The 27,432-nt window shown below is 45.5% G+C and overlaps 1 protein-coding gene across 5 annotated transcripts in view; it reads left to right on the forward strand.

The window, feature by feature from the left end:
* Nucleotides 1–26,253, forward strand: part of GABRB3 (gamma-aminobutyric acid type A receptor subunit beta3) — a 185,065-nt gene extending 158,812 nt beyond the window's left edge. For 3 of the 5 annotated variants that reach the window (XM_087829198.1, XM_087829200.1, XM_087829199.1), the window contains 5 exons: nt 4,839–4,921; nt 7,795–7,932; nt 19,979–20,131; nt 22,990–23,234; nt 25,767–26,253. In XM_087829198.1, coding sequence (XP_087685324.1) covers nt 4,839–4,921; nt 7,795–7,932; nt 19,979–20,131; nt 22,990–23,234; nt 25,767–26,108 — 961 coding nt within the window. In that variant the 3' untranslated portion in view covers nt 26,109–26,253. Of the gene's footprint in view, nt 1–4,838; nt 4,922–7,794; nt 7,933–19,978; nt 20,132–22,989; nt 23,298–24,335; nt 24,342–25,766 lie in introns of all 5 variants that reach the window. The other 2 variants (XM_016200957.2, XM_087829201.1) reach the window with 2 other exon arrangements.
* Nucleotides 26,254–27,432: the final 1,179 nt, after the last annotated feature.

Below are 27,432 nucleotides of genomic sequence, written 5' to 3' on the forward strand. Positions count from 1 at the left end.
GCTGCTATAACCAAACACGCAGACAGGGCGGCTTATAAGCAACGGGCGTTTATTCTCAGAGGCCCGGAAGGCAGATGCTCAAGATCAAGGAGCCAGCAGCTGCGGTGTCTGCGAGGACCTCACGCAGTGCAGGTGCCGTCTGCTGCGCCCGCATGTGGCAGGGCGAGGGGGCTCTGGGGGGTCTCTTCTAAAAGGCCACTAATCACCCGGCCGGGCGGGGCTCAGCGGTTGAGCGTCGACCTAGGATCCAGGCGATCGGGGTTTGATTTCTGGTTGGGGCACATGACCGGGTTGTGGGCTCAATCAATGACTCTCATCATTGATGTTTCTCTCTCTCTCTCCCTCTCCCTTCCTCTGTCTGAAATCAATAAAGATCTATTTAAAAAATAAAAATAATAAATAAATAAATAAATAAATAAATGGCCACTAATCCCATTCATGAGGGCCCCACCACCCTGACCTAAGTCCCTACCTCCTAATACCACCACTTTGGGGGGGGCTAGGATTTCAACTGATGAATTTGGGGTACAGACACACTCAGATCACAGCACACAGAGTGATATAATATGAAGGACAGGACTGGGTTAAATTTTCAAACTCCATTTGAATGTGTTGGGGCTTTAACACTATACAACAGTCAAGACTAACTATATAAAAGTTAAATAGTAATGTAATAATAAGCTATGAGAAACTTTCAATAACAGACTTTTACAATAACCTAAAAAATATCTCTCTGGTCAAATTTACATCATTCTACATCTCAAGCAGCCTCTTATATCAGGAAGTGGGTTTCTAAATAAGTTGCTGTTTTCATTCCAATGTTGTCTCAATGTATTTCTTGGGTCTCTATTTAGAGCCTCATATTTTTGAAACAAGTCTTCAGATCTATGTGGACTAGCTGTCAGAAAAATTCTAAATGCCAGGCCACCACGTTCCACACTTGCTCAGCAGCTACCCTGCCATCTGCTTCCCTTGCAAATCGGCTCATCTAGAAATCTCTGCCTTTATTTTTTTTTTAATTTTTTAAATATGTTTTTATTGATCTCAGAGAGAGAGATAGAAACATCTCTCTGTGATGAGAGAGAGTCATTGATGGGCTGCCTCCTGCACGCCCACTACTGGGGATGGAGCCCAAAACCCAGGTGTGCGCCCTGACCGGGAATCAAACTGTGACCTCCTAGTTCATAGACAGACACTCAACCACTGAGCCATGCCAGCCAGGCAAAAAGACACACAGAGCTATAGAGATGAATTTGAATTTGAATTTGAATTATTTGAATTTGAATTTGAATTTTTGGACAGAAAAGCACATTGGTATGTCAAAATACTGATAGTTTTATTAAATTCTTATATATTGTACACATATTCTATGTGAGCTGAAGTACCATTGATATATATTCTACATTATGTGTACACGCCCATACACACATGCACAATATATATATCGTGTTTTGTGTAAAAATCAAAGTGTGAGTGCTCTCCCTGGTGGGCCACCCTTCATTCCCTCCTTGGCCCCAACCCTATGTTCCCTCCCCTCTCTGTTCACTTGGTGCCCATTGGATCATTGGTGACATGGCAAGTCGGGGATGGGCCGGTGTATGTAACCCCAACAATACACCGTATCATTGTGTAAATAGGTACCATGGCGTGGGGCTGAAGGGGGTCTGAGCAGCTGAGGACTCTCTGGGCAAAATCCTCACATAGGGTTATGGAGCCCTGGAATTGCTGTTAGTCTCTTGTTGATGGAGGCTCAACCCAACAAAGACGATTTTCCTCCTGGCTAAGTCCCTGGGACACTAGTTGGCCGGGCCGTGTCCCCGAGGCATGAAGGTGGAATTTTTCTCACCCCTGTAGTCTGGGGTTGGCTTTGCCCTGAGTACCCAGCAGTAGCCCACGCTGGTGGGTCAGTCGCCATCGAGCTCCTCTGGGCTCCCTTTCCTGTTCACGCCCAGCCCGGGAGCAGTGACGGTTTGTGCTTAATCAAGGGTAGATTGAGATCTCTGGCTAGGGGTGAGCTTTCCATGACGTAGGTTTGTACCTCATCGCAGTCTTTTTCTGGGAAGCCATTAATCCATTACGCTGATGACTGTGCAGAAATGTCAGTGAGTACTCCCAGAGATTCGAGGGCACCCGTGTTCTCATTGTGATAAGAGGTTGTTTCAAATAATGAACTATTTTCTCAATGATTCCAATAGCCCCTTGACTTTGAGCTTGAGCACAGGCTTGAGCTCACCTGAAAAAGGTGATGTGACCCTCTTGCACCTGCCCAAGTCCCCAGTGATGTGAGAATGCTCTGGGCAGGGCACCGCACCCTCCTAAAATCAAACCCGGGCTCCTTGGAAATTTGGGGGCAGTTTCCTCTCAGGAAGAAAGAAGGATCTTGGCTAAGAGTTTCATAGGTTCTCACAGGTTATCAGATGGCTAATAACCTTGAGGATTTTAGTCTTGCAACCATGTTGCTTATGACTATTTTTATCTTCATTTTCATGTGTTTTACTTTTGTTTCTGTTTCCTGTTTCATTGCATGAATTTTCACTTCCGAAAAATGAAAAAAATAGAGGTAACAGTGTGCAAAACCTGCTAGTTCCTCATCGAACAGGACGGCTTCCTGTGCCCCTCCATGAAGGATGGTAGATACTCTGAACCCAAGGTCACTCCTTCATATCCAGCCTGTCTCAGGCCGGAGACCTGTAGTGGCAAAGAGGGGAGAGTCGATTTCTCAGCCCCTCTGCTTCTATTTCTCCTCTACTGTGTCCCCAACCCCGCTTGGTGGCCTACATGTGTCTCCTTCAGTTTTTCAAGACTTTTTAATTGATTTTTAGAGACACAGGAAGGGGAAGGGACTGAGAGAGAAACATCAATGTGAGAGCGAAACATCAATCATCTGCCTCCTGCATGCCCCCTACCGGGGGTCAAGCCGGCAACCTGGGCATGTGCCCTTAAATATAATGGCATGTGCCATTAAATATATATGTTTTTTGACTGTCAGTTAGTTTCTGGGCTTTTCTATCAGAAACATACATCTCAACTATAGGGACTTTAAGCGCTGCTCTCTCTCAATCAAAAAAAAACAAGAGAAACAACCAGAAGAAAAATGCATCTGCCAAAGAATAATAGTGGGGAAGTCCTCACCCAGTCATATTTCTTGTCGACTAGTCCTTAGAAATAGTAGTGGAATTCTCAGATTCCATAGGACCACGGAAGTGGAGCTGATGCTGGTAAATTTTCCTCTCGGGACAAATAAAATTTATTAAGAAAACACATGATGAGGCGTGTGTGTGCATGCGCACCCATGCATGGGCACAGGCATGCACACACACACAGGCTAGAAATGATGCCAACAGAGCTCAGAGGTCACTGTGGCTCCCCTGCCCTTGGTCATCTCCATTAGCTAGACTTGAGCTCTCAATGCTTCAGGCTGTGAAGGGTAGATCGATGTTCCCTCCTGTGGTTTCTGCAAAGCCCCAGGGGTGCAAAATTTGGTCCACTCACTCAGAAAGTCCACCGCCCAAGTTCACCATGAGTTTAGTCAACTTGGATGAAGGTTTTGTGGCTGAGGGAGGGACTCAGGCATGCTGCACCCTTCTGGATCTTTCTACCCCCCTCCCTTTTCTTGCCTTCCTGCCCCAGCAGCACCCAGACCTGTTCCTTCTCCCAGTGTGTCATCCCTGTGCCCACCTTTTGTAGCATGAGCGGCACTTGTATCTGATTGTCCACCATGAGAGGGTTTGCTATGCATTTCTCCTGGAGCAAGAAGCATGGTAGATGCTCTTACATTATTCCTTGAGTAAATAGGAAAGGGGCTCCCTTTTATAACCATTATTCCACCAGACAGAGAAGACAGGTCAGCAACGGTACTGGGGACACTCTCACCAATTCTTCTAGCTTCATGGTTCCCTCTGGATACTTCCTACGAGGCACTCGACATGATGTCACGTTAAGTGTGAGTCCCCAAACAATTTGGACATGCTCATGTTTGTATGTGCGTGCATGTTTCTAAAGGGTGATATTGGGGAACGACTAAGGAAAACAAAAAATAGTAATCTCAGTTATTGACTGTTCAAGTGGATAGGTACAAACACGGGTGGACAATGTGAACATTTCCGGTACAGGCCATTTTCTCTTTTTCATAAAAATTTATAATCTTAGCGTAACAGTCGATGTAACCATCGCATGCAGGAGGCCTAATGTCCTTGGGCTATGATATACATCCTTTCTACGGCTGCAGCTGACCCCAAGGGAAGCTAACCCACTCCACTTTGATTCATAATCAATAAAACAGAAGCCCAGTATTCTCTTTGAAAAGAGAGGCGATGTCATGGTGCAAAGCTCTGGAGTGTTAGGATCCAGCCCAACAGACAAGGGTAATGAAACAGAATGAAGGAGAAGCTTGGCTCAGAGCCCAAAGGGCAGCCTGTGGATATGTAGCTACTTGAACAGGTCACGTGGAAAGTCCATGAATTCAATCCTAATCCAATCAGCACCGTCCCCTTGCATTCGTTTATTTTGTGCTATGAAGGTCACAGAGCCACTAGACCGGGAGGCAGAGCAGAGAGTGAAGATAAGAGCTTCCCGAGAAACCCCGCTCTTTGCCTTGATCATTCAAATTCAACAAGACTCCATAGAAAATTTTATAGGACTTGTAGTTTCTGTGTTGCTTATCTTGATAAAACTGGTCTGCGGCATCCTGAAAAGCCATTCAGAATATATTATGCTGAATCGGGTGTACCTTGGAGAAGGGGACCTGCTTGGAGGCCACTCGCTGCTGATCTGGAAGCAGTTTCCTTGTTATGGTTCTCACCCCCCCTTTGCTCTCTGCCCTCCTCTGTGTGTTTCAGAATCACCACAACCGCGGCCTGCATGATGGACTTGAGGAGGTACCCCCTGGATGAGCAGAACTGCACCCTGGAAATTGAAAGCTGTGCGTATCTGTATTTGTGTGTGTGCGTGTCATCCATTTTGTGTTTTAGGCCATCTCGGCATTATTTGGCATTTTCCCCAAGGTGTATATCATTTTCTTGATAGTTTTTAACTATGTTAAATATTAGAGGTTTAATCTTCCACTCTGCAAATCTCACTGTTGAGAAGGGGAGAGAGACAGAGACAGAAAGCAAGCCAGAGAGAGCGTGAGAGAGACGCAGTATGAGTTCTCCGTTCTAATCTGATTAAGAGAATCTGTTTGCTTCCCTGAAATATAAGTAAACAAATGCCCCCATCTCGGGCCACTCAGTGTAAAGGGAGAAAACACAGACAATTTTGTCACAATATGCCTTGTCACGCATGAGTGGCTGTACCCCTGGGACCCTGGCAGTTGGAGTAAAGCTCATTTTCCATCAGGGACTCAGCTTGACAAGCAAGCTATTTCTGCATCTTGGCAATTTTCTTCAATTTGAAGAGCATTCAGCTGCCTTATTGGTAATTCAGTGTTGAGTACTCTTGTGTGAGGGACCAGGGCTGCGTCTGTATCATCTAATGAACAGATGTCCCACCTGCCACCTGAGCTACATCTCCAGGCAAATCTGGATGGCCCTGCTGTTGTTACCAATCCTGACCTATCACAGATGGGTTTATAATTAGCCTCCGTTGGATTTAGGCTTGTCTGGGTTTATATTGAATTTTTTGTGGATGGCAAATGATTGACTTTCCAAGGTAATTTGATGCATTTGTGGTGAGAAGGGAATATTTTCATGAATGAACCTATTGGGAAGCTGTAGAGATCCCGTGTGGAGCTGATCCCACTGTGCCCCTGGTTCCCACACTACATCTGTGTCATGGTTCCTGAGAAATGTGCTTTCAGAAGGTGAGGGACATGAAATCGTGTCCATGATGGACTCGTCTGGGGATATTTAGTGTAAGACGATCATCGCCCAATAGTTGAAGAACTACCCTAGGAAGTGAAATAGAGTCTGTGTGGCTCCCGGGCATAACTCCCAGTGAAGTGATGAGTTTCAGGAAGGCAAATTTGGGGTCTAAGTAAGGAAGCAGCTCCTATTCCAATTGTGAAGAGATGAAGAGTAGACTGGGAGGAGGAGATTCTGTGACTACAATGTTTGAACTGAGGTCAGGATCCTGTTGTAAAGGAGATTTATTTCCTCAGCATGTGTGAACCAACCCCCCTCAAAGAGTCCATGCTTAAAGCATTTGAGTGGAAAAAGAACTCTCTCAACTTTCTGGTGATTTAACTGCATACATGTGTGAAAGGCTTTATGTAAGTTGAGATGCAAACATGAGGAAGAGTGAGCCATGAGAAGATCTGGAAGTATGTCCCCTGAACACAGTGTGCTGATCTGAGCCACAGAGGCCAGGGGGCTGGGCTGGGTGCAAGGGAGAGAAATTGGATGCACCCGGGGGCCAGTCCTGTTGATTCTTGGGGTCCTTGTATGGAGTTCGGATTTGTTTTGCTGATTACGTTGGGAAACATGTGAGGGTTTTACAGAGAGGGGTAGCTTGGTAATGTGTGTATTTGATTAACTAATGCCATGACCGCCAGGTGAGAATGGAATATGAGGAAATCAGAAGGGAGGTGTGACCACCATGATCCAGGGCATGAGAATAGCAGATAGAACTAGGGAGATGGTATTAACTGTGGGGAGCAGTCACCCCACAGTTTTGGTCTATTTGTCAACCACTTTTCGCTCAGTATTATATATTCAAGTCAAAAAGTCCATTATAGCCCAGCTAGTGTGGCTGAGTGGTTGAGAGTCATCCTGTGCACCAAGAGGTCACCGGTTCAATTTCCGATCAGGGCACATGCGTAGGTTTTTGGCTTGATCGCCAATAGGGGGTGTGCAAGAGGCAGCCAATCAATGTTGATGTTTCTCTCTCTCCCTTCTCCCCCTCCCTTTCTCTCTCTCTAAAAATCAATAAAAATATGTTTATTTTTTTTAAATGTCCATTATACTGATAGGGTATTTTTCTCCGGGTATGAGTTGTAATCGATCTTACTGGTAAAGTTGACCTGATCCTCTAGAAGACTCCTGGGTGCTACAGTAACACCAGACTTCACTGTCTTATTACTTTTCCTGCAGAAGCATTGAACTTGAGCTCTGAACCAAGAGCTGCATTTGGGGCTGTAATCTGGCTAATGGCCACTCTTCATGAGACCTTTGTGCAAATCTCTGAGGGCCCAGAGTGTCCCAACAAAAGGGATTTCTAAGGATGGCAAACCTCACGGCCACCTGATAGAACCATCCAGCAATGCCGAGAACTCTACTTTTGCTCTGATGTGATCAACCATTGATTGAATCCATTCACCCTCAGTGTTTTAACTTTTCAGTGGCTTTTGAGAAGAGTTGTCCCTCTGGAATTTGTCGTGCTTGAGTTCCCATCTTTTCTCACAACCATCTTTATATAAGTCTGTGTGTGTTTATTGATTTTAGAGGGAGGGAGAGATAGAAACATCGATGAGAGAGAAGCATCAATTGACTGCCTCCCGCACGCCCCCTGCTGGGGACTGAGCCCACAACCCGGGCACGTGCCCTGACCGGGAATCGAACCGGTGACCTCTTGGTTCCTGGGTCAACACTCAACACTGAGCCCCGCCGGCCGGGCAGCCTCCCTGGTTTTTGCCCTTTTCAGTGCCAGCCTGTTCTAAATCAAAGGTAATCAGAGGTAACACGGGGATTTGAGGACTAGTTCTTTGAAGACACTTCTCAAAAACGAGCACATCAAACAAATGTACTTGAGCTATGGGCAAGCTCTTCCTTCCATTTCTCTGGTGACAGTTTCTTGAATGTTGTGCATAGACAAGACAATGTTTCATCTCCACCCTGTCCCTTCTTCTCTTCCTGGTAGATGGCTACACCACGGATGACATTGAATTCTACTGGCGCGGTGGCGACAGTGCTGTCACCGGAGTGGAGAGGATTGAGCTCCCTCAGTTCTCCATTGTGGAGCATCGCCTGGTCTCCAGGAATGTCGTCTTTGCCACAGGTGAGTCCTGCATCCGCTCACCCTCCCTGGGGACACTAGGCACCTGGGTTGTCATGGTCTCCTTATGAAATACCCTGCAAGCGACTCCCAGCACTGGGTCACCCCAAGCAGCACTGTCATCAGTAATTCATCCTATTAGGTGCCCCTTTTCTCTGTCTCCAAAGGGGATCGGTAAGCTCTGGTGGGTAGAAGGATCCCCTGACAATGAGATGCCCCCTGGGGCTGGTTATTGAGAATTTAAAAGACCGAGGGTGGTCCTGCCAGTGTGGCTCAGTGGGTTGAGCATCCACCATGAACCAAGAGGTCAAAGGTTTGATTCCCAGTCAAGGCACATGCCTGGGTTTTGGGCTTGATCCCCTGTAGGGGGCGTGCAGGAGGCGACCGATGGATGTTTCTCTCTCATCAATGTTTCTATCTCTCCCTCTCCTTTCCTCTCTCTCTAAAAACATATATTTTTTAAAAAAGACTGAGGGTGAATTCAATCAACCCATTTTGGTAACATAAGCAACTCATTGTGGGTAGACAAGAGGCCACCCATGGCCACGGAGGCAGGAAGGAAGGGGAGAGAGGAACAGTGCTGTTGACCCAGAAATAAAAGACCTTCTCCCCACTTCTGGGCTCCCAGTCGGCCTTGGTGGTCCAGGAACTTGAACTTGGACCACACTCAGACTCTTTAGGCAAGGTCACCTGCTCCTAATAGTATCAGGTGAAGGCTGCCCTGGCCTGGGTTTCATTGTCATCTCTGTTTCAACCATCCAAAGACTGAGAAGGTACCTGCTGTCCTGTCTGTTCTTGCTGAGGTTTTATTGAATTACAACCCCGGGTATTTTGCAAGCTGTGGTGCCTTCTCCGTGCTCTTCCTCAGTGCAGGGTGCCATAACTGAGATAAACAAAAGTGCCAAACAGAAAGGAATTATAAAAAGCACAAACTCTGGGTTGAAATGCTCAGTGAAGGCAAAGCTGGGACCTCCCACCTCCGCTTCCTCCTGTCATTGTAGCTTAAATAACAAGTGTGGGGAGTTTGCCCCACTCATGACACCTACAGGCCTGCGCTCTGTGCCCATTGCCTCTGGCTTGAGTGCCTGTGACCCACAGCTACCTGCCTCCCTTCTAGTCACTCTGGAGCTTAATCCAGACTCCACTTCCTCTGGGCAGGCGTGGGCCCTGTTCTACCCAGGGACTGCCACCCAGGCTGGCCACGTGGCTTCTCTGCATTTCCACAGCTCTGCCAACACATGGGCCCCTCCACGCTCTGTTGCGCCTGTGTCCTCAAGGATGCGTCTCCCTCGGGAGGCACCCGTCCAGTTCCTGCCTTCCCCCCTCCCAGCTCCACCTTGTGCGATGCCTGACACGTCCCGGGCATGCAGCCACGGTCACTGAGCAAGCGAACAGTGAGCCTCCCTCCTCTGCACCCCGGCTTCTAAGGGCCAGTGGACATGCCAAGTACAGACAATGCCTGGGATGTTGACCGTCCCTTCTCTCATCTATTGCGAGATGTCTTGCAAATGTCTTTGAGGCCTCCAGAGAGCACACACTGAGGGGCTCACCTCAGGGGGGCAGCAAGGACCAGCATCGGCGCAGGCTTGTCGTTAAGGCAGCGATTTTTCAACCGGGGAGCTGCAAGAATCTTTAAAGCATTGCAGCACCTGATTATTTAGTTGGGGCACTGACTTCTCTTCCTTTAGATTGTCAAATTAAAAAAATGACAACAGCCAACGCAACAGTAGCCGTCTCGTCTGAATTAATCAAAATTATACCTTTTTTTTCTTGTCGGATCAGCAAAAAATACATTTTTTGGTGTGCCCCAGAATCTTAGTAATTAGTTTACGTGCCATGAGATGGAAAAGGTTGAAAATCGCTGCGTCAAGGAATAGTTCCCACAAGCAAGCAGACTGCTCTGTGATGCACCGAATGAGATGATGTGTTGCTTTTATTTATTTATTTTTTTAGCACGAGAAGAGGGAGAGAGTGAGAGAGAAACATCGATGAGAGAGAAACATCAACCAGCTGCCTCCTGCACACCCCCTACTGGGGATGGAGCCTAGAACCTGGGCATGTGCCCTAACCAGGAATTGAACCAGTGACCTCTTGGTACATGGGCCGATGCTCTAACCACTGGGCCACACAGGCCAGGGCTGATATATTGCTTTTAAAACCAGGATTAAGTTGTTCCACGCTCCGTGGGATGTGAGCACAAGGTGGGCTCAGAACTCAGGAGTGGTGTCCTCTCAGTGGAGCAACCCTGCCCTACAGGGTTTGGTCTAGAAAACCTTTGGTCATGGGATTCAGTACTCACACAAGCATCTCTTATCGAGTTGTCTGCAGCCTCCTCAGAAAGCCTGCAAGTGTTGGTAGAGGGGGTAGAACTTCTAGAATAATCTAACTCAAATCCACTCAGGAGCAGTCTCTGTCTGTCTTTAAGAATGTATATGATGCCCGGCCGGGCGTGGCTCAGCAGTTGAGCGTCGACCTAGGATCCAGGCAATCGGGGTTCGATTCCCGGTCAGGGCACATGCCTGGGTTGCGGGCTCGATCAATGACTCTCTCGTCATTGATGTTTCTATCTCTCTCTCTCCCTCTCCTTTCTCTCTGAAATCAATAAAGATATATTAAAAAAAAAAAAAAAAGAATGTATATGGTAAAATGTTTCCTAAAAACATCCAGAGAAAATACCCACTACAAGTATGGGGGAGAATATTTGATTGATCCGCAGGACCCTCAAGCATCAGAAGGCAATATCGAGTCTTCTTGCCAGCACCTACCCAGTTTCTGCACTTGTAGGATGTAGCCAGGGCGCCATATCAGTCAGTTATAAACCTCCCATCCTTCGAAGAGTTGGCACTTTAGAATGATTCTAAATTGCCTATTTATGTAGGCCTGTTCTAAGTCACATTATTTTTTAAATTATTTTTAAATGAAATATCATGCAAATTTATTTTCCTCTGCCCAAGTGTTCTGAATTTGTGAGATCTGATCAGTAGCCTGAATTGAAGGACTCTCTAGCTTGAGGGAGAATGCTCGAAACAGGGATTGGAGAAAAAAACAAACACTCTGGAGGTAGAGTCCGTGCTGAAGATTCACTGTGATTCCTTCCACCCCCGCTTCTGGTGCGGTGTGGACACGGGGCTGCACCCGAGTGTGAAGGGCAGGGGATGGAGGCAGGCCAGGACTCAGATGAGGCGAGTGAAGCCTTTAGATGCAAAATTTCAGATGTTCGTTATCAGGGTCACGCAAGTGGAATTTTGTGCCTCACCCCCGTCACCCTCATTCTGCCCCTTTGAGGGCCGTATAGGTGGCTCCTCGCTGTGGTTTTGGTGGACTGAAGTCCTCCTCTATCTCCAGGACAACATGAGGTCGCAGGCTACAGGTCTGGGAGCACATACAGGTGGAGTCACGGGTATTCACTCGACGACTGGCATGAGCTACGGCATTTGAGGATAATATTTCATTGTCTCTGGCTTCCATTGTTTCTATCGAGAAGACACTTGTTGGTCTAACTACTTTCGAATTCATCTGTCTTTCTGCCCCCTTAAGATGCTTTTATGATTTTTCTCTTTGTTTTTGGTTCACTGGCATTTTCAATGTACCAAGCTATAGTTTTTTTCTCTTTAGTATTCTTTTTAGAGTTTGTAAATCTTCTTGACTCTTTGGCTTGATGTCTTTGGAGCATTATTGGCCACCATTGCTCTGGCCTATTCTCTCCTTTTCTCCCCCTAAACTTTTAATTTTAACAATTCCAATGTTAGATCTTCTCTTATCTTCTATATATCTCACCCTCCCTTCTGAAATTTTTATTTTATTTTCTCTTCATGTTTCACTCTGGAAATTTTCTTCTGATTTATCTTTCATTTCAACAGTATTCTCTTCATCTGTGTCTAATCTGTTATCATCCATGGGAAAATTGTAGATACAATTCAAAGTTTATGATGGCGTTTTCTTTTTTCAGAGAGGATCTATGCTCACCTCTGTGAGGCAACTAGAGGAACTGGCCATCCAGGGCAGGCTTTATTTACTTTCTGGGAATTCAGTAATTCTAAATTCATTCAATCTTTGTTCATGCTTGAACCCTTCGGTTTATTTTCACACCTTGGACCAAGCTCTTTGGAATCCCTATTTGACGGTCTCTGTCTCCAGTTTTTGCTCCCTTAGTGCCATAAGTCTGTCAGACATTCTACTTAGCTTTTCATGTTTCTCTTCTAGAAACTATAGCTACCTAAAACACAGACTTACTTATTTTTATTTTTATTCTAGACCTTGTCCCAGATTTTTTCTGGCTTGTTATTTCTCCAACACCTTCAAGGAAATGTGTTTAAATTGTGTCTACTTTTTTTCTAGTTTCCAATAGGAGGTTACCTATTTCACAATACTCAAGTGCCATGGTTTATCTTCCACGTCTCTCTTCAGAAAAATCACAGTTATTTCAATATTTAATTCTTACTTAGTTCGGACTGTTAATACATGAGAGTAAAAATAGAAGAAAATGTAGGGTACATTTTTTTACAGTCAGATTTTGGAAAATGTAAATTATTTAATTTTGTATTTTTCTAATAATGTAAAGAGGAAACACTTATCTAGAATAGTGTGCTACTGAGGAAAGTGCTGTAAAGCCCAGAATCAGGTCTGAATCCTCAGTCATGACAATAACAAGCTGTGGAACTGTGAGCAAAGCACTTGAATATCAGATAATAAGGGGATCTGGTTAAAAGAAATACTGCATTACATTTGTTTCAACAAGTATATACAGCTAACCATCACAGAGCCCCTAAATATCACCCTGGATGCAGAATCCCCAAGCTGGGATTTCAGCTTTTGTATTAGCCTTTTTTAAAAATATGTTTTTATTGATTTCGGAGAGAGGAAGGGAGAGGAAGAAAGAGATAGAAACATCAATGATGAGAAAGTCATCAATCAGCTGCTTCCTGCGCGCCCCCTTCTGGGGATCGAGCCCACAACCCACGCATGTGTCCTGACCAGGAATCAAACCGTGACCTCCTGGTTCATAGGTTGACACTCAACCACTGACCCACCCGGCTGGTCAAGCTTCTGCATTAGTCTTGAATGTATATTCTGTTGACCAGCAAAATTTGAGATGTACAGTTTCTGCCAAATCTGAAATTTACTCCTAACTTTTTCGTTTTCTTTGAGCTGAAAGATTAAAATTTTTCTAGAAACATGGAGAACAGCTTAATATGCTTCTTTCGTTACATGGTGTTTTTATTTCTTTTCCTTTTTTCTGGGGTCCATTTGAACTGATATATTCTGACTTTATTTCAAAATCTTCTGTGAAGATCAGAAGAAATAAAAAGAGAAGAATCCAAAAAATGAACAATGATGAAACAGTTCCATTAAGATACGTGACTTTTCTATCCTTCAAAAATCAGTTTCCAAAATACTGTTACCTTCCCATTAATGAGCATGACAAATTACAAATGTTTTCAAAGTCTTCATGTCGCACCATTAATATACGCACTTAATTTTTTCTAGAGTCCATTCGTGAACCCCATAATTTAGTGTGTGTTTTCTAAACTAAAGCCCTGTAATGACATTATTGCCCATTGGGCCTGTAAAAACATCTATTAGGTCTAGTGAAGATAGTACAGAAAATGTGAATCTCATTTGTAATTTAATTTCTTCTTAAATTCCAGAGTCAGATTCCCATTTTTTTACCCCATTGGCATATTTGTTGTTGTTAATCCTCATGGAAGGTATTTTTTCCATTGATTTCTTTTTTTTAGAGAGAGAATGGAAGAGTGGAAGGGAGGGAATGAGGGGGGAGAAAGAGAAAGAGAGAAACATCTATGTGAGAGAGACACATAGATTAGTTGCCTCCTGCACACACCCCAACAGGGGCTGGAGACTGAGCCTTCGACCCTTCAGTGTACAGGCCAATGCTCTAACCACTGAGCCACACCAAGCAGGGCCCCACTGACTTTTGTTAGAAGAATCCTGAGGGACAGTACAACTGTTCTTCCTAGCAAAATACTCCCATAATCCCCCAGTCCAAAACGGGGGGAGCAGAGCAGGCTCATTCTCATTACAAAGGAGAGCTCAGCTACCTCACCTTGTTGCTATGAAAGACACCTGACCCTTGAAACATGTATCACCACAGAAGCCACAGATTCTTCAGAGATTCCTTGCCCCACCCACGCTTCCTTTGCAGAAATGATTCTCATCTACCTTGACCTTGTGCAATTGTGTGGAAGACCTCCAGCTCAATTTTTTAAATATGCTCGATGGTAAAACCCTTAGATCACACAATTGTGAGCACAGAAGACATCACAGAGTAAGAAAAAGGAGAGGAAGAGGGGACTTGCATTTCTCGAGTGTGTATTTGAGTCCAGTTAGTATATTTGGCACTTGATGTGAATTAAGCCATTTAATTTCAATTAAAATGCAGGTAGTCAGTATTCTTTTTTTCTTTATAACAGATTTATTGAGATATAATTTACATACCATACAATTCATCCATTTAAACTGTGTAATTCAGTGTTCTTAGTGTGTTTACAGAGATGCGTAATCATGACCACAGTCAATTTCAGAATATTTTCAACACCCCCAGAAGAAACCCTGTACCCATTAGTGCTCACTCCAAATGTCCCCCATTCTGCCTCCCCTCATCCTGGATGACTACTAACCTAATTTTGTTTTATGGATTTGCCTATTCTGTACCTTTCATATCAGTGGAACGAGACAATAGGTAGTCCTTTGTGACTGACTTCTTTCACTTAGCATATTTTCAAGGTTCATCCACATTGCAGTGTTCATCAATGCCTCATCCTTTTTTATTGCTGAATAATATTCCATTGTCTAAATAGATCTTATTTGGTTTAACCATTCCTGAGTTGATGGACACGGGGCTGTTTCCAGCACTTGGCTATTAGGAATAAGACTGCCACGAGCATTCATGTACAAGTTTTCTCTGGATGTATGTTTTCATTTCTCTTAGGCATGTGCTTAGGATTGGAATTGCTGGGTCATATGGTAACTATCTTTAACCTTTTGAAGGCACACCAAACTGTTTTCCAACCATTTAACATTCCTACAAGCAGTGCATGAGGGTTCTAGTATCTCCACATCCTCACCAACACTTGCTATTGTCTGTCTTTTTTTAAATCCTTGCCTGGGTACATGTTCATTGATTTTAGAGAGAAAGAGAAAGGGGGAGAGGGGGAGGGAGAGAGAGAAAGAAACATCGATTTGTTGTTCCACTTATTAATGTATCCTTGGTTGATTCTTATATGTGCCCTGACCCCCAGGAATCAAACCCTCAACCTTGGCGTATTGAGATGATACCAACTGAGCTACCCAGCCAGGGCCTCTCTTTGCTATTTTATATATCTCTCTTTTTTCATGGATTTGTTTGAACATGTAATAACTAAGATGACTATTAATGAGAGTGAGAAAACTAGTAACTCTATTTTGAATTTTTGGTTGTATTATAAAGTAAGATGTTAGATTATAAATTAATGAGGCAGCATGTTAGAGACCCTAAGAGCAGCCCCGAGAGCTCACAAATCTCTCACACTGGTGGGAGAGCTGCCCACAGTGGCTCCTTGAAGGGGGAGGCACACGTATATAGGTCAGCTCTGCAGTTGCTAAAATATCATCTTATTACTTTATAGATCCATTTCAGCAGCTCTTATCACTCCGCAAAGGTGACATGGTACTCTACGTCTGCATTTTTATGAGTTCTCCAACCACATTAGTGCCTTAGAGAGCAATATTAACAGGCTGGATGAGAGACCCAGAGCCTTGTGTTTGGCCATAGCTTCTGGTGCATTTGGGGAGAAAGAGTTGAGATCAGCATCTTCAACAGTAACCCTGCCAAGGAAGCCCTGAGCTGGAACAGTGCCCTTGTGTGCAGGGACTTGTCCCTGTCTGTTGGCTCAGCATCTCCTTGGGAACCTGACTACATCTATATTGGCGCGTGAGCTTTAGGGCTTTGGTGCCTTCCTGCTGTCATTTTCAGCTTCTATTGCTATTTTGAAGGGTATGTCTGGATGCCTCTGATGCACCACGTTTCAACTCTAAATTATTAGCCACTAGCTGTGATCACTGGGGTGTGTGCCCCATGGATACAGCATACACAATGGCATTCGTCATCCCAGTGTAAGGACTCTGTCTAACAAAGCAACCAAGACTTTTAAATACTCTATAAGGTGCACAGCAAATGGCAAAAGCCTTTGTCTAGAACAAATTTTTGACATCACAGAGAATTCTGGCATTTGTTGACATTTCAAGGTGTCTAACTCATGGCATCTTGGAAGGTTTTCTTCAGTGAATCCTGCTATGGCCTTAACCTTGAAGGCCCTTCTGCTTCCCCTGCCTGAAAAGAACCTTATTCAATCAGGAGTATCTCAGGTTAGATGTCATCCAACCTCTACTCCATCATCCGGTCTCATGCTCTAGAATATCTCTGTATCTCGAGCGCAGAGCCCTCCCTTCGGCTTCATGGAGGCCAGTTCTGCATGTCTGTCTCTGACATGGGTTAGGGGCTAGTGGAGAACATAGACTCTCTTATTTCTTTTTTTTTTTTTAATATATCTTTATTGATTTCAAAGAGAGGAAGGGAGAGGGAGAGAGAGAGAACCATCAATGATGAGAGAGTCATTGATCAGCTGCCTTCTGCACACCTCCGACTGGGGATCGAGCCCGCACCCCAGGCATGTGCCCCAACCAGGAATCGAATGGCCATCTCCTGAATCCTAGGTCAATGCTCAACCACTGAGCCATGCCGGCCAGGCAGACTGTCTTCTTATGCATCATCCTTGTCTGCTCACCATTCCCACATCTGGGATTATGAGCCTGGGATGGGCGGGGCCAGTGGTGAATGCCTAAAATTTTGTTGAATAGAAGTTGATTTCAACAAATAGTATGTATTTACTAAATTCATAAGAAAGTGATATATTTTCTTAATGCTAAATTCTGTGTTAATGAGTATCTTGGTAAATTTTCAGAGATTAAGGTATTTTTTTATTGATTTTGGTAAATAGTAATAATATGATTTCAATGAGAAAAAGAAATAATTCAGGAGGATAATCACTTACATTTAGAGGGAATAAAGGGTTCATGGAGGATGTGGCAGTTGACCAAGGCCTTGAAGGATGGTTAGACATTTCCTAAGGAGAGAAGCGTGGGTGTGAGTCAGCAGAAGAAGGAAATATGGGCAATTACTTTGAGGCAGTGAGGACACTCTTTGGCTAGAAAAGGTTGTGCTTAACGCAGAGACATGGTGGAATATGAAAATGAAGTTAATTTGGGAAAACATTTTGGAGGAACTAAAGTTCCTGGGTGAGTGTTTGACCTTTACGGGAAGCAATCAACCATGGACAGTATTGAGTATGGGATGGCCGTGAGTGTCTGTGCTGGGTTCTGGACTTGTGGGTGGAGCAGAGGTCCAGTGATCTGGAAGTGGCCAGGCTTACAAGGGGACTCCGACTGGCTCAATGGCGCCTCCTCTTGGTGATCTCTCTACACCTATATGTGATATAAAACCATAGAATGTCAAATCTCCTTCAAGGAAGCTTTGCTCAGGGATGGTGCTGGGAAAATCGCTTAGCTGGTTATAGAAAAATCAATGTTCCCATCTGCTTCATAGCAAACACTGAAATATCTGCCAACCCTCCAAATAGGCTGGCGGCTCGAGTTCTGTTGTGAACTTAGCTAAACCTAAAAAGAAAGTTGAAAGACAATAAGAAAATGAGATGATAGATTCAACGACATGCAGAAATTTAGGTATTTATGTATCTTCCACTCCACCCATCACAAGCTCTGAAACAAACTCTACTGCAAAAATGCTTACATGGAATACAGATGAGGGCTATTATCGAAAGGACATAAATGAGTAGAAAAAAGAGTAAGGAGAGAGGAAAATGGGTGCCTAGTAAATCAGATCACTTATGAGATTAAAATGCAGAGGAGAATCACCTAGGAAGGGTTCAATCAAAGCCTTCATTCAATGAAACTAGAGTTTTTTCCCCATGGAAATTAGCAAAAGTTATCTTTAAAAACATTATGTAATGTTGTTAAGTTCACAGGGTGAGATAGGCCCTTCTATGAAGTGCTCGCAGCGGAGTGGACACTGGTGTGATTATTATGCAAAATAATTTGGCCTTGAAAACTGCCCGAGCGATTCTGTTTTCGGCATATTCATCCTAAGGAAATAAGTCTAAATGTAGCAAAAGCAGTCTGTTCAAAGGTACTCTTAAGAGTATTGTTTATAATTTTGGAAAAATGGAAATAACCTAAAGTTACAACATTCAGGAAAATGTATTTATAGACTTTAGAGGACATACGTATGTACTTGGCATGTATATAATGTGTATTAATGTGTATACATTTAAAATTAGAATTTTAAATTTTGTTCACAAGTAATTTGTAATAAGTGTGAAAATATTTATGTCATAATGATAGAATGATGTATACATTTGATAAGTGCCATGGAAGGAGACCACACGCACACACACACATACACATGCAGGCTCACACACACACACACAGGCTCATGCACACACAGGCTCACACACACACACAGACTCACACAGGTTCACACACACACACAGGCTCAAACACACAAGCACATACAGGCACATACACACAGGCTCACACACATACACACACAGGCTCACCTACACTCATAGGCTCACACACACACAGGCAAACACACACACACACATATACAGGCTCACCCACACACACAGGCTCACACACATACAGGCTCACCCACACACACAGGCTCTCACACACACACAGGTGCACACACACACAAGCTCACGCACACACACAGGCACACACGGGCTGGAGGAAATTTCCCACACCACCAGCCTTGAAACGCTGGCTCTCTTAAGTGCTTTCTGGTTTCCTTTATGTGATTCTGGCTGACAATGTGGTTGATGGGAAAGTGGAGACTGGAGGTAAAAGGCATCTTCTGCACGGAAGCCGTAGTCCTAGGAGTGAATCAGGCTGCTGAAGAAATAGAAAGACAGAAGCAGGAAGGGCCGGGCACTGAAGTCTGGGAGACGCATGTGTTGGGGGCGGAGACCAGGAGCCTGCAGGCTCGGAGAAGGAGCTCATGAAATCAAGGGCCCCTGAGCTCGGAGCAGCCATGTCAGGAGAGCTCCGTCCATCAGTGGGGTGCAAGGGCGAGGCTGGGAAGTTGTTTAGAGATGTGCTTTGGGTTTTCACTGGTTGCCCTTCAGTCAGCTTCGTTAGAACCCTCAGGAGCTGATAAGTGACGGTTGATGTGGAGAGGAGCAAGTGTAAGCCCAGCCCGCCTTGCTCCAGGAAAACAAACAGAGAAGGCAAATTTAAGTAAATGACGCACGATCAGTGGGCCTGTTCCTCGCTCTGCAATGGTGGTGCCAGCTGGGTCCCCAGGGACCCACACATCTGTGCCAGTGTCACAACATCACATCTGTGCCAGTGTCACAACATCACATCTGTGCCAGTGTCACAACATCACATCTGTGCCAGTGTCACACATCACAACATCAGTGACACAATATCACAACATCTGTGCCAGTGTCACATTACAACATCTGTGCAGTGTCACAACATCTGTCCACAGTGTCACATCACATCTGTGCCAGTGTCACAACATCTATACCAGTGTCACAACATCACATCTGTGCACAGTGTCCCTCTAGAAGTGGTGGTAGGGGACGGCTGGGAAAGCCCCTTTGCTCAAGAAAGCCTTAAGCCAGGTCTCCTCTATCCATATGGAAAAGAACAGGACAGCCATTAATTGAAAAATGGGTATTTGGCATTATCTGTATCCCAAGCTAAAAACTTTCCCACTTTGCCAAGGATCATTCTCAGCTGAGCACCCAGCCTTGGTAGACTATCATCATCAATACCTTATCAATAGACTGAAATCCATTCCTACCCAGATCTTCCACCAGCACCTCAGGCGGACAGGAGCACATGGCATGGCTGGGGACCGCCCCTCGGCCCACGGGCTTCTCAGAGGGACGGTGGTGACCGTGGGAGTGAAGGCAGCTCTGCCGGCCTCGCGTCCCGCCCAGCAAGACCCTGTCTGTTCCCGCAGGTGCCTACCCCCGGCTCTCCCTGAGCTTCCGGCTGAAGAGGAACATCGGGTACTTCATTCTGCAGACCTACATGCCCTCCATTCTCATCACCATTCTCTCCTGGGTGTCCTTCTGGATCAATTACGACGCCTCCGCGGCCAGGGTGGCCCTGGGTATGTGCTCTTTTACAACGATATCTGAAATGGCCATGAACCGTGTCGTCACCGCGTTCGGGAGCTCAGAGGCTAGAGTTCGGCGACAGGTTTTTGCCATCCTGACAGCGCCACTTTCTGTCTGGAAACCCTCATTTCTCGTACGATTGCTTTGATATGTTAATTTAATTATCAGGCTCAAATTCGAATTTCCATGCCCACCAAAGGGAAAGGCATGCTTGCCGAATATTTGCATAATAAAACCATTTTTGACACTAATTTTAAAGCCAGGATTAACATCTCCTGTTTGAAATCATTTTATGGCCCAGAAAGAAGACATGGTTAATTGTGCATTTGTCTTCTTTAAGTCAGAAAAAAAGTCAAATATTTATTATAGCATGTAATTGGAATTACACGATTTAATGAGCATTAAAATATATCATCAGATTCTGAGTCATTCCCAAGAGCTCTGGTGATCTTTTCTGGCCACTGATCATTTGAGAATTATCAGCTGATGGACATTCAATAGTGTCATTTCCAACATTATTTCTGATATATATTGAATACTTTCAATATTTTCAGGAAATAGTCTCTACTCAGCTAATTATTATGAAGCCACATGGACAAGATAAACATTCAGATGCATTTTAAGTGAATACAGAGCTGAAGAGCAATTGTCCAGTCCATCCCTTCCTTGGGGGTGGGGTTCGAATTTAACTCCTGAAAGTGGAATTATCCATAATACTTCTTTAAATTGATAGAGACGAATGAACACGTTTGCCGGTAAATTAGCTTACGGAGAAGCGTGAGAACTCGGGGTTCCAGGGATCCCTCCTCCTTCCTTTTGCTGTTTACTGTCTTTTCCCAGGACTTTAAGTAGGTTAAGAGCTCTGACCCACAGTATCCAGATAGGAAGCCAAGTGACAGAAGGAATTAGTAAATGCACAGGCCACTTAGGCTAAGAGCCCATGGGAGCCCCGACTAGAAAGCCTGTCGCGCTCAGCACAGCATCTCCTGCTAAGGGCCTCCCTGAGCCTTTGGTGCTGGGCCTGAACCAGGGTCTTCACCCACTTGAGGGCTACGGTGACCAGGCTGAGTGCCTGTGACATGGGCTGGCCTTCCTGTCCCTGGATTCTTCAGCACCAGCATGGCGTTTCCCAATTTATTTGTAAACTCTAATTCGCCCATCGCCATTTTCAGATTTTAAAAAATCCGCAGGTGTGCATAATGTTATGTTGAAGGAGAATCTTAAAATATTCCGATCTCCATGTATTCCATCGGCGATGGTGTTCACTGTTATACATAAAAGTAGTCTGTAGCTCAGCTCTTCAGGTTCCTGCTCTACTGTTCATCGCAGTTCAGAGCTGGATGGAGAGAGAGCATGTGTTTGAGGTGAGAACTTCTCTTCTCTGCTCTTCAGGTGAGCTCTGTGGACTGGAGGTTCTTTCTATAGGACACAGAGCCTGAGAAGGCCTCCCAGGAGGGAATGACCATCTGGAGGGCATCAAACCCAGACGCCTAACAAACCCAAACCTTCCACTGGAGAGTTGAGTGGGAGTCGGGTCAGAGTGTGAGGCACTGCCTTGTGCAGAGGTGGTCTGGGCTCCGCCTGGTATCCTGGGAGCGCTGATCTCTTGGGCCTGCCCTGCCTCCTGGCCTCTGTGACATCATAGTTTTCAGGTGACTGTGGCTCAAGGACCATGGGGCTGATATAGCCTTGAGAAGGAAGATTTTCTCTCCACTCGGTCCTGGAAGACACTAGAATAATCTTATCAGTGGCACCAGATGAATGGATAGAAAAGAGCTCACCCTTTGTGCCTGGGCCATGTGGCCATGTGGCCTTACTTCCTTAAGACTTCTTCATATTTTGAGAGTCCTGTCTCCAAGAAAGGAAGTCAGCTGAGTGGTCACCTTCCTCCCCAGGAAGCAAGCGATCCAGGGCTTTCCTGCCCCCATGGCTTCACCTCATTCAACAAGCTCTGGTCATGTCACTAACCAACGTGTCCCCTGCTCCATGTGGCTCCTATATGGACTCTTTGTATAGCAGGAACCATGGAGAATTGCAAAATATGGTCTTTACATGTTCTTAGAGACTAAACTTAGTTCTGTAACTAAGTTTATGAAAACAATGAGATCATGCACACACTGCTATCTAAAGAACCCAACATAATGACATCAAAAGGGAGGGGGGCTGACCGGTTGCCCCAGAGTACAGTGCGAATTGATAGTTTGATTAAAGTCATGATCCCTTGAGTTCAGCAAACAGGTCCTGAGCAGCTTGCAGACTCTATGAGCAGGGACTAGCTCTGTGCGATCATCTTGCTTCCTTCAACTATGCCTTCTGTGAGCTCAGTGCTGATTTAGGTTCTTATAGTTTCAAAAACCATTATCTCTTTCCCTGGCCCCATAAAGCACTGTAGGAAGAGTTGTTTTCTTCCGACAGACAGGCTCACTGAGCCTCACTAACATCCTCCCCTCTCCTGCCAAAGACACCTTCTGAGACCCTCAGATTCTTCATAGAGTCCGTTTTCTTCCCCGAAGCTCCTCATCTGGACACTCAGTGTTTTCTGTGGGGTTCTGGGTGTATTTCCATGTCTCCCAGCTTTCCCAGGGAGTCCAGTCTCCTCTGGCTTCCTGCACACCTCCATCCATCTCAGCTCCCTCCTGTCTATGGACCAAGTGAAGCAGCCTGGGAGTAGAGACATCAGCTTCCTGACCTAAATGACACATTGTATGGTCCATGGCCCTCTGATCGCTCAGTCCTATCCAATCCGTTATTTCTAACTACTTCAAGCTGTTTGAGGAAATACAAAAAGAAAGTACAGAGTGAGGACTGGAGTGGCCAAGCTGTGGGCTCTCACCCTCTGTTTCTCTTGCAGGGATCACCACCGTCCTGACAATGACCACCATCAACACGCACCTTCGGGAGACCTTGCCCAAAATCCCCTACGTCAAAGCCATTGACATGTACCTCATGGGCTGCTTTGTCTTCGTGTTCCTGGCCCTCCTGGAGTACGCCTTCGTCAACTACATCTTCTTTGGGAGAGGCCCTCAGAGGCAGAAGAAGCTTGCCGAGAGGACAGCCAAGGCCAAGAACGACCGTTCAAAGAGCGAAAGCAACCGGGTAGGCCCTCCACCATCTGGACCACCCACCCATGCCATTCACAGCCCCCACCCTGACCCCAAAGCTCATCTGTCACTACCGTTGCCCGCATGACCCTTGAGTAGGTGTTGTGTGAACATGCTGATCATAACCCCAAAGGTTGTCTCCTGCAAGTCACTGAGTTTTATATAAAACTCACCCATGGCCCAGAATGGCCACAAACACGCATGAATGAATGGAGGCATGTTAATGAGTGTAAGTGGCTCATATCCTCCCAGCAAAACATAGATAGAGTTGGTTAGAGACACCCAGTATCTGTGAATAAAATCGGGCTTCCATGGGCAAAATTATCATGACGTTCTTACTGGAAAATATACTTATACTATAATGTTTCTAAATAAGTCTACATCCCGCTATGAATACATGCCATGCTGCTTCCAGGGAAACTAGGCTTCATCACACATTATTGTTTCTACCACACAGACACACAATACTGTTTTTCCAAACTTCCTCAGCACTAACACAGATGACACATTTGCTACCTGTCTTCTCAACGAGACAGTTTATAAGTCAAACTGAGCTAAAGAAATACCTTTTTGAGTGTGAAGCATAAATCTTAAACAAAACCCCAAATCTCTAATATCCACAGAGAAAATTAGCAAAATGTAGCATGAATATATTATAGATCAGATACGGCCAAAATTTTCAGTTTGTTCATGATCCATTTTATTTATTTTTTTCTGAAAATGTGTTCTGTTTTTTGAGCAGTTCTGGTAAAGACTTTACCTGTTCGTATTTTTCTGTAATTGGAGGTCAGCTGTGAAGGTTTAAAGTTGGCATACAAATGCATGTGTACTAGCTGTATTTAATTTTAATTTAATTTAATTTAATTTTAGTTTAGTTTAGTTTAGTTTAGTTTTTGCAAGAGAAAACAACCAAATTTCAAACATATGTATGTACGGGAACCCGCATGCATGAGCGAGTCAGAGACCCCACATGCAGGAGAGCTTCAGAGATAGAAAAGGGGGATCTGGGTGTATAAGACATCCTGAGCTAGGGGTGAGGTCAGGCACCTTGGGGGCTTCAAATGATAAGAGCAGAGCTTTAGTAAACTATAGATAGGTCCAAGTTTATCTCTGATCATCTCCCATTATGGGCAAGGCCTCTAATTCAAGTTCTTCTAGGGTCTAATTCAAGTTCTTCTAGGGGCACAAGTTTCTCATGAGCCTGTAGCTAACGCTCCCTTTAGCTCAGAACAGCCCGCACACCACGGAGGCACATTTTGAGGTGACTCACTCTGGACCCCCACAGCTCCCTCCTCTGCAACTACCCTGGAAGACTCGAATTCCAGAAGTTCCAACGCATATTTGATGCTCTTAAAGATAAACCTTAAAAACCATTGCTGACACCTAGACCCAAGAATTTAGTGATCATTTTAAAGCAGAAATGAACCTCCCCCAAAAGTGCGTATCACACGAGGCGGATGGATGAAATCACAGTGAGAAAATCGCAGGTCTGATGCAAAACAGCCTTGGCACTAGGGCCTGGCGTGTGCGGGAGGCAATCAGTCCATGCGTCTCTCTCACATCGATGTTTCTCTTGCTCTCCCTCTCCTTGTCCCTGCCTCCCTTCCAGTCTCCAAAAAAAATTTAAAAATCTATGGAAAAAATAACCTTGCATGAGGATTAACAAAAAAAGAAAATCAGGAGACTGGGTTTCCATCCAGTCTACGGTTATAGGCCCGAAGTGAACCTCTCGAAAGCCACTTGTACTTTATTCATTTATTTATTTTTTAAATATATCTTTATTGATTTCAGAGAGAGGAAAGGAGAGGGAGAGAGAGAGATAGAAACATCAATGGTGAGAGAGTCATTGATCGAGCCCGCAACTCGGGCATGTGCCCTGACTGGGAATCGAACCCCGATCGCCTGGATCCTAGGTCGACGCTCAACCTCTGAGCCGCGCCCCGCCGGGTGCCACTTGTACTTTAGTTTTCCCTTCAGTGAGGACTTGTGCCCACGATGTGAAATTTCCTTCTGAAAAGCCCCCCTCCTCCTGTCTGATCTCTTATGTGCGAGTTTTTTAATCAGGGAAATAAAGTCTCCGAACCGCAGTTAAACCTCCAAAATGACATTCCCCGCTACACAGAGTGCCAGCTTGACAGATGCGCCCATTCCCGTAATCCGTGTGACCGCGATCGCGTGACAAGTCCGCCCCGGCTTTGCACGTGGAAATTAGCTCTCTTTAAAAAAAAAAAAAAATTAAAAATTAAAAAAAAAAGCCCTGCCGGGCGTGGCTCAGCGGTTGAGCATTGACCTAGGATCCAGGCGATCAGGGTTCGATTCCCGGTCAGGGCACATGCCCGGGTTGCGGGCTCGATCAATGACTCTCTCATCATTGATGTTTCTGTCTCTCTCTCCCTCTCCTTTCCTCTCTCTGAAATCAATAAAGATATATATATTTTTAAAATTAAAAAAATTAAAAAAATTTAAAAAAGAAATTACCTCTCGCGGTTCGCTGGCCAGCTAACGATGTGCGTTTCCTCCCCGTTAGGTGGATGCTCATGGGAATATCCTGTTAACGTCCCTGGAGGTTCACAACGAAATGAATGAGGTGGCGGGCGGCGTCGGGGAGACCAGGAATTCAGCAATATCCTTCGACAACTCAGGAATCCAGTACAGGAAACAGAGCATGCCCAGGGAAGGGCATGGGCGGCACCTGGGGGACCGGGGCCTGCCGCACAAGAAGACCCACCTACGGAGGAGGTCTTCACAGCTCAAAATTAAGATCCCCGATCTCACCGACGTGAACGCCATAGACAGGTGGTCCCGGATCGTGTTTCCTTTCACGTTTTCTCTCTTCAACTTGGTTTACTGGCTCTACTACGTTAACTGAGCGGCCGGACTCGATTTTTCAAAGACTCCGTTTATCACTGAGTGGAATATTACTCTGCCTGTCGAAGTTTTTATACCTGTACACACACACACACACGCAGACACACGCAGACACACGCAGACACACACATCTATACATACGCAATTGTATATATATGTGAACTTTCTCAGCATATATATAAAATACATGTGTATATGGGGGGGGTGTGTGTATATGTTTATGCACGTGGGTGTGTCCCCACGTGCATGTGAAACAGATACACACACACACGCATTTTGCAGCGACGGACAAACACAGGACGCGTACTCCGGAAAGTCACGGTTTTTTCTTTTCTAATCGAAAGGGACAAGCGTTGTCTAAATATCATGCCTTGAGGAGGAGGGCGGGAAACATACCATCCTCCCAACCCGTGTCTTTTATGATCCTAAGTTAGCAGTTTGGGTTTAAAACCAGAAAGACGCTCTCGGTCCTCGGAACCCCCGGGCGGCGGCGTTGATACTTCCCGAAGAGTCGCAGGCTCACCTCCTCTCTCTCGGTGGACGAAGCGAAGGCTCTTGGGCTCTTCGGCGATGGGGTTTCACTCACTGGACGTACTTTCCTGCGCTGGGTTCGTGGGCGAGGTGGGCGCGCTCCCCTCCGTCTGTCTCAATGTGGACAGACCCCTGAAACTCCACCTGGGGCACACCCTTCGGGACGGATGCCTTCTCTGGTTGTAAGGACTCTGACGCACGGCGCGTCTTTGTCACTCGGAGCGGTCGGCTTGCCCGTCCTGCGGGGACTCGGTGGAAACGGTCAGCTGACATTTCAGTGGCCGCAGACGTGCTCCACGTCTCATCGGTGGATCTCCAGGCCCGATGTTCCCGGGAAGCATAGACGTCTCAGGTTCTTTGTTCCTAAGGTAAAACCATCGGGACCACCTCCCGCGTGTCTCTCCGTTGTCGATCACCCTTACGCCATTGTATGTTAAAATCAGATATATTTGCATAATATGCACCCATATGTATATTGCCCCGGTTTTGGTTTCTATGCTTGCTACCCCGGCAGCATGCGGTGTCATATTTTTTCCCGTGATGTAACTACTTTCTGTTACCGAGAATTAAGATCGAAGCTCAAACACTCCTACTGTCCAGTGTCAGAACCCGAGAAACATCCTCACGCCTTTATTTCTGTCTCTGACATTCGTCATAAGCACATCCAGCCGCTCCTGGTCCACCCGGGACACGGGAGCGCGACCAGCCCTCACGCGCGTTGCCCCCTGACCCACAGCCATTCTCTCGAGGCAGAGGAGGGCCGCCTGGCCACACGCTCGTTTCCTTCCATCCGA

Source organism: Miniopterus natalensis, chromosome 22 (genome assembly GCF_054644295.1).
Source record: "Miniopterus natalensis isolate mMinNat1 chromosome 22, mMinNat1.hap1, whole genome shotgun sequence".
Lineage (NCBI taxonomy): Eukaryota > Metazoa > Chordata > Mammalia > Chiroptera > Miniopteridae > Miniopterus > Miniopterus natalensis.